General features: G+C 33.2%; 3 protein-coding genes across 4 annotated transcripts; all 3 read left to right on the forward strand.

Annotated features, from left to right (window-relative positions):
• Positions 1–818: 818 nt before the first annotated feature.
• On the forward strand, positions 819–3,164 carry LOC100783956 (L-type lectin-domain containing receptor kinase IX.1). The gene has a single exon (XM_003532547.5). It carries the CDS (start codon positions 936–938, stop codon positions 2,997–2,999), a length of 2,064 nt encoding a protein of 687 aa, XP_003532595.2. The 5' UTR covers positions 819–935; the 3' UTR covers positions 3,000–3,164.
• A 7,920-nt stretch (positions 3,165–11,084) lies between these two features.
• On the forward strand, positions 11,085–12,376 carry LOC100784485 (uncharacterized). The gene has a single exon (XM_003532548.5). It carries the CDS (start codon positions 11,377–11,379, stop codon positions 12,256–12,258), a length of 882 nt encoding a protein of 293 aa, XP_003532596.1. The 5' UTR covers positions 11,085–11,376; the 3' UTR covers positions 12,259–12,376.
• Positions 12,377–14,875: 2,499 nt separating this feature from the next.
• On the forward strand, positions 14,876–22,109 carry ALDH6B2 (putative methylmalonate-semialdehyde dehydrogenase [acylating], mitochondrial). 2 transcript variants are annotated; one of them, XM_006584891.4, is made up of 20 exons: positions 14,876–15,015; positions 15,815–15,929; positions 16,065–16,145; positions 16,716–16,787; positions 16,893–17,054; positions 17,162–17,240; positions 17,348–17,502; positions 17,743–17,806; positions 18,956–19,035; positions 19,348–19,413; positions 19,653–19,703; positions 19,800–19,951; positions 20,298–20,388; positions 20,562–20,642; positions 20,739–20,816; positions 20,928–20,963; positions 21,237–21,280; positions 21,363–21,441; positions 21,691–21,781; positions 21,904–22,109. In XM_006584891.4, the coding sequence occupies exons 5-20, from the start codon at positions 17,019–17,021 to the stop codon at positions 22,011–22,013; spliced, it is 1,293 nt and encodes a 430-aa protein (XP_006584954.1). In that variant the 5' UTR covers positions 14,876–15,015; positions 15,815–15,929; positions 16,065–16,145; positions 16,716–16,787; positions 16,893–17,018; the 3' UTR covers positions 22,014–22,109. The 2 variants fall into 2 exon arrangements, with proteins under 2 accessions (XP_006584954.1, XP_003531010.1); XM_003530962.4 differs by lacking the exon at positions 14,876–15,015 and having other exon boundaries at positions 15,538–15,929; positions 16,065–16,162.

Raw genomic sequence — 22,109 nt, forward strand, 5'->3', positions numbered from 1 at the left:
TTTTACAAAAACTTAAATTAATTTAAAATATACATATTATTTATAAGGCTTAATGGTACTTTTTATTCTAATTTTTTTAATTTTTAATAAATTTCATCTCTAACAAATTAATTTGACGTATATAATTACAATTTTTAATAAAATTTATGATTTTATTCTCCGTTATTTTATTCCTAAAATAATTTCAATTTTTACTCTTTTGGCAAATTTTGCACCTATTTTTTTATTTTTGATGAATTTTATCTCTCTTTTTTAACAAATTTTACCTCAATTTTTGTGTTTATTATAGATAAACAAGGGAGATTACAATTCACAAGTTTCTTAAAAGATAAAATACATCAAATTTATTTGTTGTGGCAAAATTTGTCAAAAATTAAAATGTTGGAGATAAAAAAAATACAATTAAACCTATTTGTAATTAAATACATTTAATTATACATATATATTTAACAAAATAAATATAAAAAACAATTATATAGTTTAATTATAAATAAATTTTAAATAGAATTTGATATATTGCATATAATTAGTTAATTATTAAATTGTGAGTAGATATAACATCTTAAATAGTAAAAAACATGCGAAAGGACAAGAACTATGGACATCATTGGTGTGATCACAAGACGACAAAGCATCAAGCGTAAGGCTCCTATGTACCGTGGGGGCCATATTTCACATTTGTTTTAAATAAAAACTAAAAACAGATTGGGAAACTGTGTTGTACAGGGAAAAAACTTTGGCACTGTGGAAGACCTAGCAACAAGGTTAGGCACGCTAGAAGGTGTCCTGGTCCATATTAGACTTCATCAAAACTGAAACCATTGGAAATGGAAAGGAACAAGAAGGAGTAAACATTGGCGGCCCAATAAGAATATATATAAATTGTTTTGAATTCTGCAAGCTTGAGCAGAATTGTCTTAGTAGCACCAAAAGCAATGCATGTCCAGTTATCCAATCTCAATTTCTCCTATCACTTAGTAGTGATGTTGTTATCTATTTTCTTCCTCTTGATTATCCCATATGCTTCCTCTTTGTCCTTTAACTTCCCTAGTTTTGATCCTAATGACAACAGAATAATATATAACAGATCAGCAAACGCTGTAGCACCAAATATCCAACTCACAACAAACCAAGCTGACAAGGGCATGAATGGAAGCATTGGTAGAGCCACTTATTACCAACCTATGCACCTGTGGGACAAAGCCACTGGAACTCTCACAGATTTCAGTACCAATTTCTCTTTTGTCATAAACTCACGAGGTCAAAGTGTATATGGAGATGGAATTGCATTCTTCCTTGCCCCTGCTGGTTCAATGGTTCCTAATTCCACATTAGGAGGTACTATGGGTCTGACACTTGATAACCAAATATTGAACTCCACAGACAATCCATTTGTTGCTGTGGAGTTTGATATCTTTGGGAATGACTGGGATCCACCCGGTGAACATGTTGGAATCGACATCAACTCTTTGAGATCTGTTGCTAATGCCACATGGTTGGCTGATATCAAGGGAGGGAAAGTCAACCAGGCTTTGATCAGTTACAACTCCACTTCATTAAATTTAAGCGTTGCGTTCACAGGTTTTAAAAATGGTACCGCTCTGCTACATCATCTATCTGTCATAGTTGATCTGAAACTTTATTTACCAGAATTTGTTACTGTTGGCTTCTCAGCTGCCACGGGAAATTTAACTGCTATACATACTCTCAATTCATGGGATTTTAACTCAACCTCCATTATAGCTCCCAGTCAGAAGAAAAAGGACAAGAAAGCCTTGGCAGTGGGATTGGGAGTTGGTGGATTTGTTTTGATTGCTGGGTTGGGGTTGATTTCAATTCGCTTGTGGAAGAAAACAAGTGAAGAGGAGGATCATGATTTTGAAGAGTATATAGATGAGGATTTTGAAAGGGGGGCAGGACCCCAGAAGTATTCATATGCTGAATTAGCACAAGCAGCTAACGGTTTCAAAGATGAGCACAAGCTAGGACAGGGAGGATTTGGAGGTGTTTATAAGGGTTACCTTAAAGACCTAAAGTCTCATGTAGCCATTAAGAAGGTATCAGAAGGCTCTGATCAAGGGATAAAGGAGTTTGCATCAGAAGTAAGAATTATTAGCCGGTTAAGGCATCGAAATCTTGTGAACTTGATTGGTTGGTGTCATGCAGGGAAAAAGCTCTTGCTTGTGTATGAGTACATGTCAAATGGAAGCTTGGATATTCATCTTTTCAAGAAGCAAAGCATTTTGCAATGGGCGGTGAGGTATAACATAGCTCGAGGATTGGCCTCAGCATTGCTATATTTGCACGAAGAATGGGAACAATGTGTAGTGCATAGAGACATAAAGCCAAGCAACATTATGCTGGATTCAGAGTTTAACGCCAAACTTGGGGATTTTGGTTTAGCAAGGTTTGTGGACCATGCAAAAAGTGCACAAACTACAGCTTTAGCTGGGACTATGGGCTACATGGCTCCTGAATGTACTTTGGGCTACAGGCCGGCTAGTAAGGAATCAGATGTCTACAGTTTTGGAGTTGTTGCTTTAGAGATAGCTTGTGGAAGAAAACCCATAAACCATAGGGCTCAAGAAAATGAAATAAGTATTGTGCAGTGGGTGTGGGGACTCTATGGAGAAGGGAGAATTCTTGAAGCAGCAGATCAAAGACTAGAAGGGAAATTTGAGGAGGAGCAAATAAAATGCTTGATGATTGTTGGTCTTTGGTGTGCTCACCCTGACCATAGTAATAGACCTTCAATAAGGCAAGCAATTCAAGTGCTTAACTTTGAAGCTCCCTTGCCTAATCTTCCATCAAGTTTGCCTGTTCCAACATATCTTGAGCACCCACTGCACTCATCCATATTACCATTCAGCATAAATGCCTCAGAGGAAGGTCAAAGCCAGATCACAGGCTGCAGTTCAAACACAAATTCCTCCGGATTCACCACAACTTCTGATGATGCTTCTCCCTCTGTGTCGCTTATGTACTCACGGCGAAATTGATTATATCTTGCTTCTTTCCTTGTTACTTATGAATATATTTAATTACTTCTTTTTCTATACATTGTATTAATTATATTTCTGTGAAGCCAGATTTTGTCATCTGTATATTTTTTTTTTCATGTAATGCTTACAGTTATTTTATTTTAATTAACTTTTGACTAGGTAATAATAAACATCAATATATAATGGGCATCATAATGAGTGTCTATCCATGCAAACAAGAGTACCAGCAAAAATGAGATAAGGAAGACAGCAACTAAGATTTTGAGGCTTCAAAATTCAGCTTTTACAAATTTTTATGCTAATCAGTGCGGACTGAGGAGAGGGAAGAACCTTTACTACTGGCAATAAAAAAAAAACTACCTCATTGTACCAATTTATTTATTTATTTAAAATAGGAACTGCAACCATTTCAGTACATACATTATATTGGCTAATATATACAGTACTTCCAAGACTTGTTATATATGGAGATAGTTTTTCTTTTACCGCCTACAGAAGTATTACATTACCCAACTTGACCCAAGTTAATCACATCATATGCCCAATGGGATATTCTCAAACTCGTGTTTTTATATATATAAAAAAAAGAATAAATAAAGAAAAAATCAGCATTTGAAAACCAAGAACCATGAATACTGAAATCATAACATTATGGAAGTTTATTTTATCTCCAATGAAAGCTTGGAATCACATGGAATTGACGAGTTGATGCACAAGGAAGGAGGAATGGTGATATTGTCAACTGCCTTTTTGTTTGGTAATTTCTTATTTTATTTATTTATATTTGTCTTTTAGGAGGATATATTCAACTAACCCCTCGACTTGGACAGCGGTTTTCAAAAGCTTCTATAGACTTCTATACGTGTAATTTGACAAATTCAATTGGTTGAAGCATTGATCACTTCAAAGTTCAAACTGAGCTACATCTTGTAACTGGCAGATAATATTTGTTAACTTTCAGTGGTTTGAATCTGATATAGACAAAATGAACCCCCAGCATACAGCATTTGATAATTTATATACTGGTCGAATGTGCTAAATGTCAAAATTAATCTCAAGATGGTACAAAGTCAACAGACATCAGCCAAAACTAGAAAAGTAAGCTTGAAGCAAATTAATGCTAGCAATACATTTTCTGAAATACTCTTTTGAACACACATCTTAAAACTTGATTTGATAAAAAGAGAGAGGAAAAAAAAAGGGCATTGGATGTCAAATAGGTGATTCTGATTATTTGTTTATCACCCTTCTCTAAATTTAACTCTCAAAAACATGTTATAAGGTGTATGCCTCCCACTGATATCCTAAGATCAAGTTTCACGCTGTTTAATTGACAATTGTACATCTCAGTTTTGTAAAAACTAATTAGAGTGAATCACCAACTTGGTTTTTGAAATTGTAAGAATTGATCAATTTTATCTTCCAATATATAGGCTAAGAGTAACTCTATCTACGTCTTTCCGCTTATGTTCAGTTGACTAGTGATTGAATTTGTTTGCAAAACACACTATTTTCAGCGAAGAGGAGAAAAAAAAAAAAGAGCATTATGTACTAACAATCAGTGTGTTCAAAATCAAATCAAATTGAGTGTATATTCAGCAAATTTTATTTTAATAATAATTTGCAAATAATAAAAATTTCAAAATGACTTTGATAATGAAATCAAAGTTTCAAAGTTATTATAAGCAAAACAATTTTTCTAGGGAATCGGTTCTCTTTTCATGGCATTGACTAAATTTCTAAATGTAAACGACAAAAAATATAAGGGAGAATTGGTTCATTAAAAAGCCAAAAGAAAAAATATATTATCATGTATTTGTATTAATAACTCTTTTTAATATAAAAATAAATATATTTAAAAAACATATTATATTTTTTTAATTATAACATTTAATATTGTTATATAGTTTTAGTTTTATGTTTTTAATAATATGATGCTAGCTGTTAATTTTATTTTATTTTATATAATTTTATAATTAATGCTACTTACAAATTAGTGAAATTACTAATGGATTTAAACATGGGCCAAAATTATATGGTTGATTGAGGTCACGGTGGATGGATCACCACTATAGAGTCTTGTTTTTTTTTTAAAACTTGTCGTAGTTAAAATCTGTCAAAATCTCTTTTAAGCGGCTTAGCATGGCCAGTTTTAGATTTGTATCTATTTTAAGAAATCTGGATGTTCCTCTAAAAAAAAATCCGGATATAATTGCGTGACTTTAGAATGGAGGACTAAAATAGTTTAAAAATTATACTTATAGGATGAAAATAGAATGTTTTAAACTATAAGAAACAAAAATAAAAGTTGTTTGCATATATAGATAAAGGCAAAAAAAAAAAATAATTAAACAAAAAAAATATTTTTTCTATTACTGTTAGTAAAAGTATTTTCCAAACTCCGCCAAGGCCCCAGCTGATAACCAAACTACCATACATTCATCTCTTCAGTATTTATTACTACAAATATCATTGCTTCCAAATACAATAGATAATAAACAATAGCAAACAAGAGAACACATTAATGTTTTACTGGTTTAGACTTACTTACTCTTCGATTTGTTCAACCCATTTGCTTCACTCCAACCTTATGTTGCCTAATTCCATGTCATGTACGCACCATTCATCAACTACAGGGTGCTTAAAATAGATACAGTTCTTTCTACATCCAACTTCACTTGCCAACACGGACATGCTACAATTACTCCCCACCAACACTGCTCTTTCCCCAACACTCTCCAACTTAACCCAAGAGAGTCTTCCCATATTCAGTTGATAAACCTCAACATCATCCACACTATGCACCGATGATTTTCTCGATATAAGAAAAACCAGCAACACTTCTCCATCAGATTCAAGCAGATATTCCCTGAAGTGATTTGAAGAAACCGAAGGAAATATCCTTGTGCCACTTATATCCATGACTTTAGGAACAGAATCAATGTTTTCTATAACCACAAGACTACCCTGAACACTTAGAACGTAAAACTTGCCTTTAAATCCAATGGCATTAGTGAATTGCATTTGCATAACATGTTTTTGTCGCCTCCCTAATGACTCCGTAAGGGTGCAATCTTGCATGGTCCATTGAGGCTCTTGTGTTATCCACGAACTATAATTAGACCCTCTTCTCAGTTTGTAAAATGTAAAAGCAGGTTGAGCAATTCCAGTTAGCACCATAACAGTGCAATTTGGATCCTCTGTTGGTGAAGAAAGCACAGCGAGTTTAATTGGTACCTTAGGATCCCACAAAGGAAGCCGAAACATTACCCCTTGTGTTGGATTCCACAAATGGTACATGTAAAGTGGTTCAGCCTCAGCTATGAGAATTCCATTGGAACACCCCACATAATTCTCCCAAGGGTACCTGGGTAGTTTTCTGAAGAAGTGTCTGCACCAAAACCCCGAGGGAATGTATGCATATGAAGTTAGGAGTGAACCACGTCGCCGTGTAATGTGAGTGCGGTATTTTTCAGTGTTTGAGCCATCAGGGTTTGTGAGTTGAAGCCAGGGAAGCTTGGAATCTGAGTTGCAGTGCTTTGGTGATGTTCTCCATGATTTGATTATGCCACCAGAAGTGATGTCTTTATCGAGATTTTGGTGCACTTGTATTGTGTTGATGAGTTGGTTTGGAAGGTCGAGCCACGATTTGGATTTCTGAACTTCTTTGTTGCCTGAAGGTTGCTGCTTTTTCTTGTTCTTTGCCTTCAGAGCCATTTTCTTTTGTTGGAATGACAAATTCAAGTTGCGTGTTTGACTTGAGATTAGGTTAAGGTTTTGGTGTCCTTAATATGAAGTACGTGGACTTGGCCTCCAAGAAAATAAATGGTAATCTTGGGCAGCACACTAACATCCTGGCAACTAATACATTTTTTTTATCAATATAATATAACTGATTTTTTTAGTGTATTCAATCAATAAAACTAACTAATACTAATTTGATTTATTTATGAGTCGCCTGGTTTGAAAATATTATAAGAAAAATACTCGTGGATTCTTTTAAGACGCTCATTTTTCTTCTTAATTTTTATATTAGTAGGTATCCAGGTTCACATCATTCACGTAGAGAAAAAGACAATTACTGTGAGTGAGAACTTTATAGAGTTTGAATACATGATAGTCAACGAATAAAATCATTATTTTGATCATTATTTTGATTAAATGATTTTAAAAATATATCCTGATCATTATTTTGATTAAATGTATTTGAAAAATATTTATCAAATTAAATAAAATATTAATGATATTCATGATATGAAATATATGAAAAGAGCATTACATTTGTGCACTATTATGTTTAAAAATAATAGTCAAAGAGTAAAAATTATTTTTATTAAAAAAATATATTTATTATTTTACCAATACCACTCTATCATTATTAATAAGTGTCTTCTAAAAACATAATTTATCAAATATATAAATTATTAATGGTATTCTTCATATGAAACATAACATAAAAGGCTAAAGTGTTAAATTAATATCGTCATTTAATATTCAAGATTTTAAATTCCTCTTTTGGTGTTCTATTTTTTTCAAGATTTATATTCAATATTATTTATTAAATATATTTAGTTAATTAAAGCTAAAATAACCTTTAATGAATTTTCTAATAAGCTGACTGAGCAAAAAAATGTAGAAAACGTTAAAATTTGTTAATTAATTTATGACTTTCTAATAAAAAAAATTATTTTTTATTTTTTAATTAATATTTAGAGACCCAATTAAAATATTATTTGATTTCTTACAAGTATTATGTAAATTATTTCTTATTAATATAAATATAATTTATATACTCAAAATAATTTTTATTATAAGTTTTAACTGTAATATATTTTATATATTGGAAAATAATTATTTATTAAAAAAATAATTCTATAAAAATAAATATTTATTTTATGCGACCCACAAGGAAAATGCATTGTTTGATTAACAATTTACAATACAAACATAAAAATATAAAATTTAATAAAATATTATTTTTAATATTAATTATCTTAATATAATTTATATTATTATTATTATATTTTATGAGGATTTAAAATATAAAATGCAAGCAAGTTAATTAGTTGATAATATAAATTTAAAATATACATGACACAATATGATACATATTGTAGCTAACATATAATGGACAAAAAATAAGAAAAATGTAAGATTGGATCTCTTTAAATACTTAATGTATGTGAGACAAAAAATTATTACATAAAAAAAGATATTGCATAAACTTTTCTTTAAATGAAACATAGAACAGAAATAATTATCCTATTCAATACTATAAATTTTAACAAAGCAAACCGATTCTAAATATCATTACTTCTATGTACAATAGTAAATTATACACAAGACCAAAAAAAAGAATACATTAATGTTTTACTCGTTTAGACTTAATTACTCTTCTAGCTATTTGTTCAATCCAAATTGCAGATGTTGTTGGATTTGCCCCAACATTCCAACCTGGCAATATGTTACCAAATTCCATGTCATATACACACCATTCATCAGCTATGGGGTGCCTAAAAAAGATGCAGTTCTATCTACATCCAACTTCACTTGCCAACAGAGGCATGCTACAATTACTCCCCACGCCCTTTCCCAACACTCCAACTTAATTAACCCAAGAGAGTCTTCCCGTATTCAGTTGATAAACCTCAACATTATCCACAATGTGCATAGACGATTTTCTCGGTATGAGAAAAACCAGCAACACTTCTCCATCAGACTCAAGAAGATATTCTCTAAAGTGGTTTTGATGAAACAGAAGGAACACTATCCTTGTGTCACTTAAATTCGTGACTTTAGGAACAGAATCAACTTCTTCTATAACAGCTAGACTACCCTTAACACTTAGAACATAAAACTTACCTTTAAAACCAATGGCATTAGTGAATTGCATAACTTGTTGCTTCCCTAATTGCTCAGTAAGGGTACAATCTTGCATGGCCCGTTGATTTTGAGGTTCTACAGTTACACAATCCTTAGACCACCTCCATTTTGTAACCCAACAAGTTTCTTTCACTTTACATAATGCAAAGGCGGGATCACTAATTCCTGTTAGTATCATAACTGTGCAATTGTGATCCTAGGGTGGCGAAGAAAGCACAGCCAGTTTAATTGGTACCTTGGGATCCCAGAAAAGAAGACGAAGAACTTCTCCGTGTGTCGGATTACACGGATAGTACATGTGAAGAGGTTCAATCTCAGCTATGAGGATGCCATTGGAAGACCCCACGTAGTGTTTACAAGGGTACCTTGGCAGTTTTATCAACTCTCTAGTGCGTCTGCTCCAACACGATTGCACCATTTTAAAATATGAAGCTTCGAATAATGTGCGACGATGTGCAATGTAGCTGCGGTATTATTCAGTGTATGAATCATCTGAATTAATGTAGAGTTGAAGCTAGGCAAGTTTTGAATCTGGATCACACGTCTTGGTGCTGTTCTCCATGACTTAATTATGCCCCCGAAACTGATGTTTGTTTGTCCATATTTGGGTGCATTTCTATTATGTTGCAAGTTGCTTTGGAAGATATCGAGCCATGATTTGGATTTCAAGGCTTTTGTGCTGTCTGAAACTTGCTGCTTCTTCTGTGTTTTTTTATTTGTTCTTCGCTTTCAGAGTCTTTTTTTTTTTCTGCAAAAATAACAAGGACAGGAGATGGGTGATTTGAGTTTTCAGAGTTGATACTAGATTAAGGTTTGTGTCCTTATTATATAAGTACGTGAACATGTCTTCCAAGAAATTAATGGTAATATTCTTGGGCACACATACATAGTTACACACTGATACTCAGGTCAGATTAAGGTTGTTGGTGTCCTTAAGTTTATATATTTATTAGTTGTCTATCTGATTTTAAAATATATATATCTAACTAATTCCTCTGGACATTGAGTAAGTAATTAAAAAAAAATTAAAAAGCGCAAAGTGTCTTACTACTCATAATTTTTTATGCTTTTCTGTAATTTTCACAATATTTTTTTTTAGTTTTTTAACCAACTAATATCCTAAAAACACTTGTTAAGAAGATCATAAATAAAATACTCAGATTTTTTTAAGACACTTTTTCTAATAAAATATCGAGTATCTAATTTCAACTAATTCGCATTGAATAAAAGATAATTTAGTGTACTTGGGTCGATCGTAACTAGGAAATTAAGTTGAAGATAAAATTATGGTGAAATTATCATAAAAGGAACTAAAGTTTGTTGCTTAAGAAAATTATAGTAAGTTATACACTAACTGTGAGGGACAAAACTATATGTTGAGAAATGGTATATTGACAAATATTATATTCTTTGAGTTGAGTGACACAATTATATTGAGAAAGGTTAACAACACACTATTCACCATACTCTTTTAAATATATTTTTTATTAGTTTTTTTAGTTAATTTACACTCTTTCGTTAACATTTATTAAAAATCATCCTTTAATTTTTTTATTATTATTATTATTAAAAATCACTATTTTAGTAAATTCTACTTCATAATTAATGAGTCTCTATTATGATTTTATAATTTTCAACAAACACATAAATTGTAGTTTTTTTAAAATGCTCACTTTATTTTTACAATAAACTCAACCTAAATTATAAAACACAACCAGAACAGGTTCAAGGTAATTTGAATAATATGCATATATATATATATATATATATATATATATATATATATATATATATATATATATATATATATGAATTTTATTGAATGTACAGAAATAAAACTATAAACTTTTAATAAAACTACAACAAACAATGTCAGTCAGTAAGGCATTCGATATAAATTTAGGTGCTACATCAAAAAGTCGTCTTTATTAGTTTATATGAAAAGAGTAGGCTCAAATTTATCCCAGACATCAACAACTTGATTTGCATGTTGATAAACATTAGTCCGAACAAACTTAACCTTGATGAATGTTGTGCATGGATTTCACCAAATTATAAATTATAACGAGAATGATGGAGTTGGCAACATCGTTCGGTCAACAAATTAATAGGAGTCATAAAATAATAGAATTAAAAAAAAATCTATAATTAAAGCTACGTACCTATTGGATCATTCGGATGTTCAAAATTATGAGGTTGAAGTGACATAAGTTGATTATGGAAGGAGATGGAAATTTAAGAAGTCTAAGAATAATAATAAAATATTGATTTGTAACTGTAACCGAACATGACAGAATCTCTGAAATGGTCCAAATGACCACACACCACTCCTCTATTTGTCCGCCACCACTTCCTCCATCACCAGTGCCACTCTTCCTCCTCTCTGCGCTCCCAACACTCTCTTTCTTCATTCTTCTCTTTTCTTCGCTCCCTTTCGCGCCAACTCTGATCGGTGTTCCTTCCCTCCTTTCGCCTCCTCCTCCCGCCTCAGATGCAGACCACTCCCTCCCTTCTCTTGCATCAGAGGCTGCCCATGGATTTCCCTCCCGCCTTCAATCTCCTCACCGAATTCGGTTGCGGCTTCGTCCTTCTCCGCTCCCTCTCGCGCATTTTCAATCTTCTAGGCCTCTTTCTCATGCTCACCTTCTGCTTCAAGCTTCTGCGCTTCGGCTGGAACACCAAGGGCTCCATTCGCTTCCTCTGCGACTCCGGCGGCATCCCCAAACTCCGCTTCTGCCTCGATAACGTCGCTCGGGAAAAAGTCTCCAAAGCAAAGACCAAACCTTTGAAAAAACCGCGCCACCCAACTTCGAGCTCTTCCTTCCGGAGGCGGCCCAATGAGTCCGGGGAGAGAGGCAACGCGGTTTCGGATGATGGGTCGGAGGGAAAGGTAGAGAACGAGAGAGAGGGTTGCAATGAGGACGAGGTGTTCGACGTAATGACGCTGAGAAGAATCGTGAGGATGGAGCGGCAGAAGGCCAATGCGGCGTGCGCAGACCTCGAGAAGGAGAGGACGGCGGCTTCCTCATCTGCGGAGGAGGCGATGGCGATGATCCTGCGGCTGCAGAGCGAGAAGAGCGCGGCAGAGATTCAGGCAACGCAGTTCCGGCGGATGGCGGAGCAGAAGCTGGATTACGACCAGGAGGTGATTGAGTCGTTGCAGTGGACGATCACGCAGCACGAGTTTCAGAAGTGTGAGGTGGAGGATCGGATAGGGATGTGTAAGGAGGAGCTGAGGCAGTTTATGAGAGATGATGAAATAGAGCGAATTGAAGATGAAGTGAGTAGGTGTTTTATGTGTGATAATGATAATGATGATCCTGATGGTAATTCAGTAGGTAGCTCTCCCGAAACCGAATCACAGACCTTGTAAGTTTTGGAAGGTTATTATATACAAATGAAATGCCTTTACATCGGCCTGTTTCGGTTTCCAAGTGTAAATTGTATTTATCCATAATTTAGTAATATCGAAGGCCTATATATATTTTTTATTTGTTTGCATGATGGATTAGGCTCAACCTTCAGGTTTAATAGTGTTCGTTTTGAATAAATTTAATTAAGCACGTAATGTTGCTAAGATTGATGCTTTGTAGAATGGGAGCTATATAGTGGACATTTTTTTTGCCGAGTACTGTATAGTGGACATAGTATAGTAGTGGGTTAGTCTCCTTATTTCTGGTTTAGTATGATTGTAAATTTGTTGAGAATTGGCCGGATTGAAGCACTTGTGTGCAAGGATCTGATTTCGATGCTTGTTGTTGACAACAATGAATATGAGCCATTTAGTCTCAAGGTTTAGGTTTTCTTATATAATTTTGTTGCATGGATATATTGCATTGAAACACTTGACACTGCACGGATTATTTGCATGCAATAATGGTGAGTGGACGTATTAAAAATAGACGTCAAAATCAAAGGGACAACTTTTCGTTGGTCCCTTTTATTGTTCATAAAGCATTATCCATCATACACCACGTATGCAGTGGAGCTTACATTTTGGTTTGGTCCCTTAACTCTAGAGTTTTTTTGTGTAATTTTGTTGAATGAATTGGATTGAAACACTTGAATTGCAAGGATATGATTCGGATGATTGCAGGACACCAATATATGAGCCATTCAGCCACAAGGTTTTCAGGTTTACTCGTGTAATTTTGTTGAATGAATTACGTTGCAAGGATTATTTGCATTGGAAATAATAAATTTGCCTTAATTTCCTGGTTTACTTGTGTAATTATGTGATAAATTTCACTGGAGCAGTTAAAATTGTAACACACTCGTTGGCATGTAAATATACGCAGTAGATTGTGGACATTTTCTATGGCTATTTGGGGTTTTATGTTGACAGTTATTGTAGTCTCAACTTATAGGATTACATGATCATTTACTGTACATGTAATGTACCTTTTCTCGCGTTGTGTTTTTCTCTCTTGGTTTGGGGGACATGGGGTTAATATGATAGAAACAGAGGACAAGGGAAGGCCTTGTATTCGAGAATAAGATAAAACTCCTATTTTAAATCACTGGAAATTAAGTGCAAATTTCTCTCTTCTTTCTCATTTCTTGCAATACTATTTATGAGATAATCATAGATTTCTATTTGTTCTTTTAAAAATTAAAGTATTGGTAGAAAAACGTCCTCATGCGGGTCCACTTAGCTTTCTATCCATTTTTTACATCTAAATTGGTTAGTATCGAATAAATGACATGAGAATGATCGGTTTTGACTTAAAAATAAGGTGATAAACATAACAAGAGCAGATAGATGACTAGACTGATGAACATAAGGTGATTATAGAGTCAAATAAAGGACAATAACATAACATTGATTGAGGTTAAGTTCAACTGTAAAATAAATTACATTTACCTGACTTCATAACTTTTTCTCTTAAAAAAAAACGAATGATAAACTTTTTCTCTTAAAAAAGAAGAATGATAAACTTTTTTTTTTATAGATTTTAACCTTGCATAAAGAATTAAAAGGTAAAATTAACTGCCGTACCAAAAAAAAGTAACTACAAAAAAAAACATTTCCTAATTCATTTTAATTTTCTAACTTTAACAAATTAATCTTTTTAACTTCGTTTAACTCTGTTGATAGCTTCATAAATAAATAAATAAAAACTCTTGTTTTACAAAGAAGAAAAAAAACTCTGTTGATAGCACAAACCACCATAACCTAACTAACCCTCTGCACCACACTATCAACAAAATCACACAAAAGCTTTGGTTCATCCTCTTAGAAAGCCTCCACCTTTGATTGACCTTATCCTCTTACTTTATGGCCATCACTTCTTTAACCCCAATTTCACTTAAATTAAACTTTTTAACATTTTAAACTTTTAATTAAGTGTTTATTTTTACTAATTTTCTTCCCTTCACTAACTGATACTTATTTCTAAAATTAAATCTTATAGTCGCAGAATTCAACTTACCTAACATTGGTTTTGAACTCAAATAAATGATAGATTTGTAAAATTGTGAGATATAAAACGTAAGTATAATTGTTTTTAAAATTCATATTATAAATATAACACTTAAAATAATACAAAACTGTGAAATACAAACCGGGGAACGTCTAACTTCATTTTATGAACTGATGCAGGGGACGGTGAAGGTGGGGACGATGAAGTAGGGGATGGGTTATGGTGAAGGAGGGGTGGCAAACGCATGAGGAGTTCATCAATTTTGGCGGTCATGGAGGACTGTTGCTGTGTAAGGCGGAGGAGAGCATCCTCAAGTTTATCGGGGGTGTGGGAGGGGTCCGACATCAATGAAAGCACCAGTTTGTTAGAGGAAAAGAATAAGATGCTGACTTCGAGGGCAGCAACCTCCAGCACAAGGGGGAAAAGAGGAAGATAAAGGAAGGAAAGTATTATTTTTCTCATATCCCGCTTTGATTATGTACATAGCTATATATAGGCTAATTTCCTATAACAGAATGTGTGAAATTCTATCCAAATCCAAAAAGGAATCTAATAGAAATCTAATAACGATATTCTGTTATGCAGGATCATTGTGAGCAGACCCTCCTCTTGGTCTCTCCTTTCTTCTGCACCATGACTGCTGGTGTTTCCTGCATTTGTGGTGTCTCTGGTTTATGTGTAACATGACTCTACAACTCAACTGGGAGGTAAAATTAGAATAAAAACTTTAAAAACCTAAAACATATTATTGTGTGTATTAAAAAAAGTCACTTATTTTAAAATAGAAAAAATAATATATATATATATATATATATATATATATATATATATATATATATATATATATATATATATATATAACTAATAAGTTAATACTTCTCCTATCTTGAATATAAATAAAAAAACATGTATATTAATACAAAGTAAATTTCAACTAAATTTATATCTTTATCCTATTTAATGACTCAATTTTCAAAATACCTTTTTATGAGATTGTATTCCAAAATATTCTTTTTTTTTATATTTATGATCTCAAGTTTTAATGAATGATAATTTAACAAAATAAATTATTTTTAAAAAAATAAATGATATTAAGTAATTAATTTGATTTATATTCACATCTAAATAATAGTAATTGCTTTAAAAAATAATAATAGTAATTTGTTATTTTCAGTTTTGTAAACATATTATTTATACTCACATGTTTAGAAAACTGAAAATAGCATGCATCATTTTCTGCAAAATGAGTTTTACTCTACAAATTACCTTCATGTTCAATTTTTTTAAAAAAATGATCAGCTATGCATTTAAATTAAATACAATGACAGTTTTATAGAAAGTTATTGAATTAAATGATATTTAATTTTAATAGTATGAGATTGAATCTGATTTGGCATGTCTATCGATTGATTTGTCCTTTCTAGTTCTTCCCAATATTATATTGATACGCAATATGCTATACGATTACTGACAGAGTCAATGTTTCTGGTTGTGTGCACTTATTAGATTCAAACCTTATTGGCGTCGTAGCAGAACTCAAAAGTTAACATCCTTAATCTCTTCAAACACGGTTGTTCATAGCATATGGAAACGAGGATGTTGCGGCTTTCGATTCAACGAGGTAAGTCGTAGTATTACTCGTTTTTTGGAATGCCCACATGCAAGGTTTCTGATCAATACATGGAATGTGGATTCGGATGAAGCAATTAGAAATGTTTTGATTATTTTTTTTTCTTTTTCTATTTTGGTGTTGCAGTGAGGAAGTTGAACTTTCTGAGGCCTCAGATCTCTGCTTTGGGAAGGTCCCATTTGTCAACTGCTGCTGAACCATCTTCCAGTAAGAGCAATCCACCTGTAAGCTCAAGCTTGGAGTATTTGCTTTCATGGATATCTGTTAACTACCTCAGTGTTTGAAAAAATCGAAGCTTTATTGCTGAAGGCTCTTTTTTTTTCCAGAGAAACTGATGTAAAAATAAATAAAATTGCTTTTATGGGTATTTGTTAACTACCTTAGTGCTTGAAAAAATCGAAACTTTATTCCTGAAGGCTCTTTTTTCCCCAGAGAAACTGCTGTGAAAAAATTATAAATTTTTTTTATTTATTTTGATTTTGTTTCATTTTGCTTAAAGATTGTTGACTTATTAAGACTATTTTGTCAAATTGACTGAAAAGGGGTATCCTTTTGGCTTACTTAATCTACAGTGGTCTAAAGTTTAAGAGATTTTCTAGCCTTAGGTCCTACATTCAAATTTATATCATGTCATAATTCAGGGTGGAACTTGACAGTAAGTCTGAATTGGATTTGACATAATTCAATGTATGCTATTCTCGTTGACTTATGACTTGTGAGCATTAATAAGTTTTTTTAACATCTAATTCCCCCTTCTTTTTTGTTGGATTCTATCAGAGGGTTCCAAATCTTATTGGGGGCAGTTTTGTTGACTCAAAAGCATCAACTGTCATTGATGTTATAAACCCGGCAAGTGTTTCTTTTTTGTTTGTTTTATACTGTGTTTACAGTTGTATTTCTTTTTTGTGGTTTTGAAAAATGCTGAATTATAATATTCCTATAATCTGATCATAGGCAACCCAAGAAGTTGTTTCACAAGTTCCTTTGTCGACGCATGAAGAGTTTAAGGCAGCTGTATCTGCAGCAAAGGAAGCATTTCCATCATGGCGTAACACTCCAATTACAACACGCCAACGTGTTATGTTGAAGCTTCAAGAGCTTATACGCAGAGATATGGTAAGCATCTTAGGACATTCAATGGCTGTCACATTCATTCCAAAACAGAGAAACATCCATACTGGAACACATGTTATTATTGCATCACCACTTTGTAATTGTTTTAGGATAAACTTGCTTTGAATGTGACCACTGAACAAGGAAAGACATTGAAAGATGCACAAGGAGATGTATTTCGTGGTTTAGGTTGGTATTTCTATTATGTTGCTTGAGAAGATACTGTAATGCGATAATAATTATGCTCATAATTTTTTATAATGCAATTTTTGTGAATATTTACCTTTGTCATTTAGAGGTGGTGGAACATGCTTGTGGAATGGCTACTCTACAAATGGGGGAGTATGTTTCCAATGTATCACATGGAATTGATACTTACAGCATTAGAGAACCACTTGGTGTTTGCGCTGGTATTTGTCCTTTCAACTTTCCTGCAATGATTCCCTTGTGGGTAAGCAGTCTTCTTCTATCTTTTGGATGCCTTTTTGGCTACCTAATTAATATTTCACATTCACCTCCATTACTTGCATGGTCATCATTCGTATCAGCATGCATGAGATAGAAAAAGTATACTTTGTAGAATGATCCAGAAATAATTAGCCTGAATAATTTTCTTATTTCTCATAGCAATGTAATGTACATAATAAGGATATGGATATGATAACAAATTCTGAATGTCTATCATTTACAGATGTTCCCTATGGCTGTTACCTGCGGTAATACCTTTGTTCTAAAACCATCAGAGAAAGACCCAGGTGATGTTTTCTGTTAATTTTGGTTGTCTATCAATACCCTTGAATTATATCGTCATTCTGGAGCATAATATAATGTTATAATGGAAAAATAGACTCTAATATTGTTTGTCATTCAAAGCAAGTTTAAGGCATTTCAAATCTATCAACCTGACTTGTTCCGTGAACTGGAAATTTTCTCTTGAATTATCTCCTCAATCTGGAGCATAATATAATGTTATAATGGAAAAATAGACTCTAATATTGTTTGTCATTCAAAGCAAGCTTAAGGCATTTCTAATCTATCAACCTGAATTGTACCGTGAACACCGTGAGCTGGAAATTTTCTGAATAACATAATTGCCTCTAATATAACCTCTTCAGCTAGTGTAAATGATTTTGCAGTCACTAGGCCATTCATCTGTATTACTATTGACAGTGTCCAAGAGTTGCATATTTTGAAAATGATATGCAGGGCACAAAGTTGCAAATTCCAAGAAATAGTGTTATTTACATTTAATTTTTCCACACCTCAGTTTCTCATTACATTTAAACTAAAGAATTTTTCAAAAACCTTTTTCTAGGAGCAATATTGTACACGGGCAATCTTTATTCAATAGTCATTTTTAATTTTGAATAATAAATGGTAACTCTCCACTTATGTCTGTCCAGCCTACACTGTACTTGAAATTAATGAATTTTACTTTGTAATTTATTTAAATTTATACAAGGAAGCTGATGACAATGTAGCAAGGAAAGGGTAAATAAGTTAACACCCAAGTAACATTGGTGTCTTTGACAGAGGCTTTGATTCTGCTTCATGTTGGTCGTATTATTTACTGTAATTTGTGTGTTGGGAGAAAATTGTCAGACTTTACAGTTTGTCTGGAAATTCTAAATTAAGTTATCATAGTAAGTTAGTAGCTATAGTGTCACTGTCCACCTAGTTATTGAATACTGTGTATTTATCATTCATTCATTAGCTTTTCTTTCCTATCCTTGTAATATTATGCAGGGTAGTCCTATATGGCAAACATATGTTGGTCCATCAGTCCACTTTTATGGTTCATCATCCTTGGTTTTTTGATGGCATCATGTAGAGAAATAAATTTCAATGTAGTTAGATGTTGTGATAAGGCTTGGTTGTTATCTGAATTTCATTGTATTTTCCAGGTGCTTCTGTAATGCTTGCAGAATTGGCATTGGAGGCTGGTTTGCCTGAGGGTGTCTTAAATATAGTTCATGGAACCCATGTATGTCATCACCTGGTTTTTTTTATTATACTTTTGTTTTTCACCTTTGTGTTGTGATACTTTCCAAAAAAGGTACTCATTGGCTCATTTGGCATTTGGTGATTTCATCATAAACTCAAGTTTTAAATCTAAAATTTGCTTATAATATTGCACTTGTACCATACAAAGAATGGTTGATACCATCATAAATTTGGTTTTATTCATAAAACCATTTTTTCAAGGGTGACAACTTGTCACATTATGATGATGAGTCATGCATTAGTTCTTTGTTTTTCCTACTGTTTGACTTTCTTAATCATATAACTGGAGCAGGATATTGTGAATGCTATTTGTGATGATGAAAACATCAAAGCCATATCTTTTGTTGGTTCAAATGTTGTAAGTCATTTAATACTTGTTTGTTTTCTCCAATTCTTGATGTTATTCTTCTTTGCGACCTTAAACTAGCCAAAGACAATCCTGTTACTTGTCAGCAAAATTTAATATTTGTTAGATTAAACTGTGCTTAAATGTAAAGATAGATTGAAGAGGTCTAGTGATCAAATGCTTAGATTTTTTAAATGATAGACCCCCTATATTACTATGCTTATTTTGATGTTCTTATTTTTGTATCAAAGGCTGGAATGCACATATATTCAAGAGCAGCAGCTAAAGGGAAACGTGTTCAGGTAGGTTGTGTAGTTTTTTTCTCCCCTTGGTAAAATTGTTGGTTTATAACCATACAAGGATATGAAGTTGGGCAACTAATATGCTACTGTTTGCAGTCTAACATGGGAGCCAAAAATCATGCGATTGTCATGCCAGATGCAAATGTTGATGCTACTCTTAATGCTTTAGTTGCTTCTGGTTTTGGTGCTGCTGGACAAAGGTGTATGGCTCTCAGCACAGTTGTTTTTGTTGGTGGCTCAAAACCATGGTACCATATTATATTCTGTTTGAGTCTTTTGATTTAATTCATATTTATTATGACTCCTGTAGTAGCATCTTACACTTGGAGCAATTCAAAGCTCCTCTAGTTGGTTGTTCCAAAATGATCTTGAATTCTGAATGTATTTGATTGTGTGCTAAGTGGAATCATCACTCTTCCCGTACTGTATAATCACAAATTGTATATACTATATAGTTATTGTAATGCCAATATTAGTATGAGTGTATGACCAATTAATTATATTCATCCTTTTGGATAATTATGAGAACATGGTTCCAAGGAAATACTATTCAATGTTGTACTATTTTTAGCATCCTTTGCGATATTTGTGCAGGGAGGATAAACTTTTAGAGCGTGCCAAAGCTCTAAAAGTAAATGCTGGAACTGAACCTGATACAGACCTTGGTCCGGTGATCAGCAAGCAGGTTTGTTTATGATTCCATATTTAATTTTTCCACATTGGATTTGAAGTAAATACCTTAATATCATTCAAGAATTACTGAAAATGGCTATTTAATGCATCATTTCCACACAAATTGTTGGGTATATTTTAGCTATTCATATTTATGCTTCTTGAATATTCTTACTGGCTGCACAGGCAAAGGAGAGAATACACAGATTAGTTCAATCTGGGGTTGAAAGTGGTGCCAGACTACTGCTTGATGGAAGAAATATAGTGGTAGCTGTTATATCCTCTTAAAATTGCCAGACTCTGGTTAAATGTAATATAGCATTCTGCCTCATACTAATGTATTCATACGTGCATGGCTAGTAGGTCCCAGGATATGAATCTGGCAATTTTATTGGTCCAACCATCTTATCAGATATCAATGCCAACATGGAGTGCTACAAGGTTACTCACTGCTCTCCAATCTTAATGTGTCTTCTAAAAGAATTCCCACTACACAAGACTTGAACTTTAGATGTTTATTAGAGTTGACTGTCTCTAAAATTACATATGCAGGAGGAAATTTTTGGTCCAGTTCTTCTTTTCATGGAGGTGTGTCTGTTTCTTCCTTAGAATTATATTATTTCATAAAATGAGTAAAAAATATAATTCTTGGTAAAATATTTCATATTTAGGAACAATTAACCCTTCAACTGATTAATGGGGTCCAAACACTGGCAATTGATTAACCAGTCACTTGACGGGTTAAATTATTTCTAAATTGAAAATATTTCCACGTCATAGACACAGCTATCTTGAATTTTTCATTCTAACTCAATAGATAGATATGCTGACAGTTTTTTTCTTTCGTCTTTTCAACTTCAGGCTGATAGCTTGGAAGAAGCCATAAACATTATCAACAGTAACAAGTATTTGTTAACAACTCCTTGTTGTCATTTCCTTATGTTAAAATTCTATCTATTCTTCCTCTTGAGTTTACTTTTCCAACAGGTACGGAAATGGTGCTTCTATATTTACTACATCCGGTGTTGCTGCGAGGAAATTTCAGACTGAGATAGAGGCTGGACAGGTAATGTTACTTAAGTGAGACGTTTCGTTCTTCATTAACAACACATTTGTAACTTTCTTTCCAATACAGTCTCATATTAGTTGAAATTCATGCAAGTCCTACTAGTTTGGAGATGAGTCCCACATATTTAATGAGACTAACCTGAATTTCATCCGTTAGGAGAGAATGACTTACTAGTATTTCTTTTAATAAATATATTTTGATAGTGTTACTCTTATGGATAATAACTCTTCACTGCATTTGAACCAGGTTGGCATCAATGTACCCATTCCAGTTCCTTTGCCCTTCTTCTCATTTACCGGCAACAAGGCATCGTTTGCCGGTGATCTCAACTTCTATGGTATAATGATTTCTCCAAACCTGGCTCCTCTGCACTTGTTTATCACATAATTATTTAGGAGTACATTTGCTCATAATATAATACTGCTTGATTTGAATTTGGCATGCTTTGTTGAATTACAGGCAAAGCAGGGGTTAACTTCTATACACAGATCAAGACAATAACACAGCAATGGAAGGATTCAACTGGTGGTAGCAGGATTAACTTGGCAATGCCAACCTCTCAAAAATAATGTTGATAGCCAGAGCGTGTAATATATATAAATGCTGTTTCTGAAACCTTTGCTCTCTTGAATAAAATGTCACAGGTCACCCTCCTGTTATGCTTT

Source organism: Glycine max, chromosome 8 (genome assembly GCF_000004515.6).
Source record: "Glycine max cultivar Williams 82 chromosome 8, Glycine_max_v4.0, whole genome shotgun sequence".
Lineage (NCBI taxonomy): Eukaryota > Viridiplantae > Streptophyta > Magnoliopsida > Fabales > Fabaceae > Glycine > Glycine max.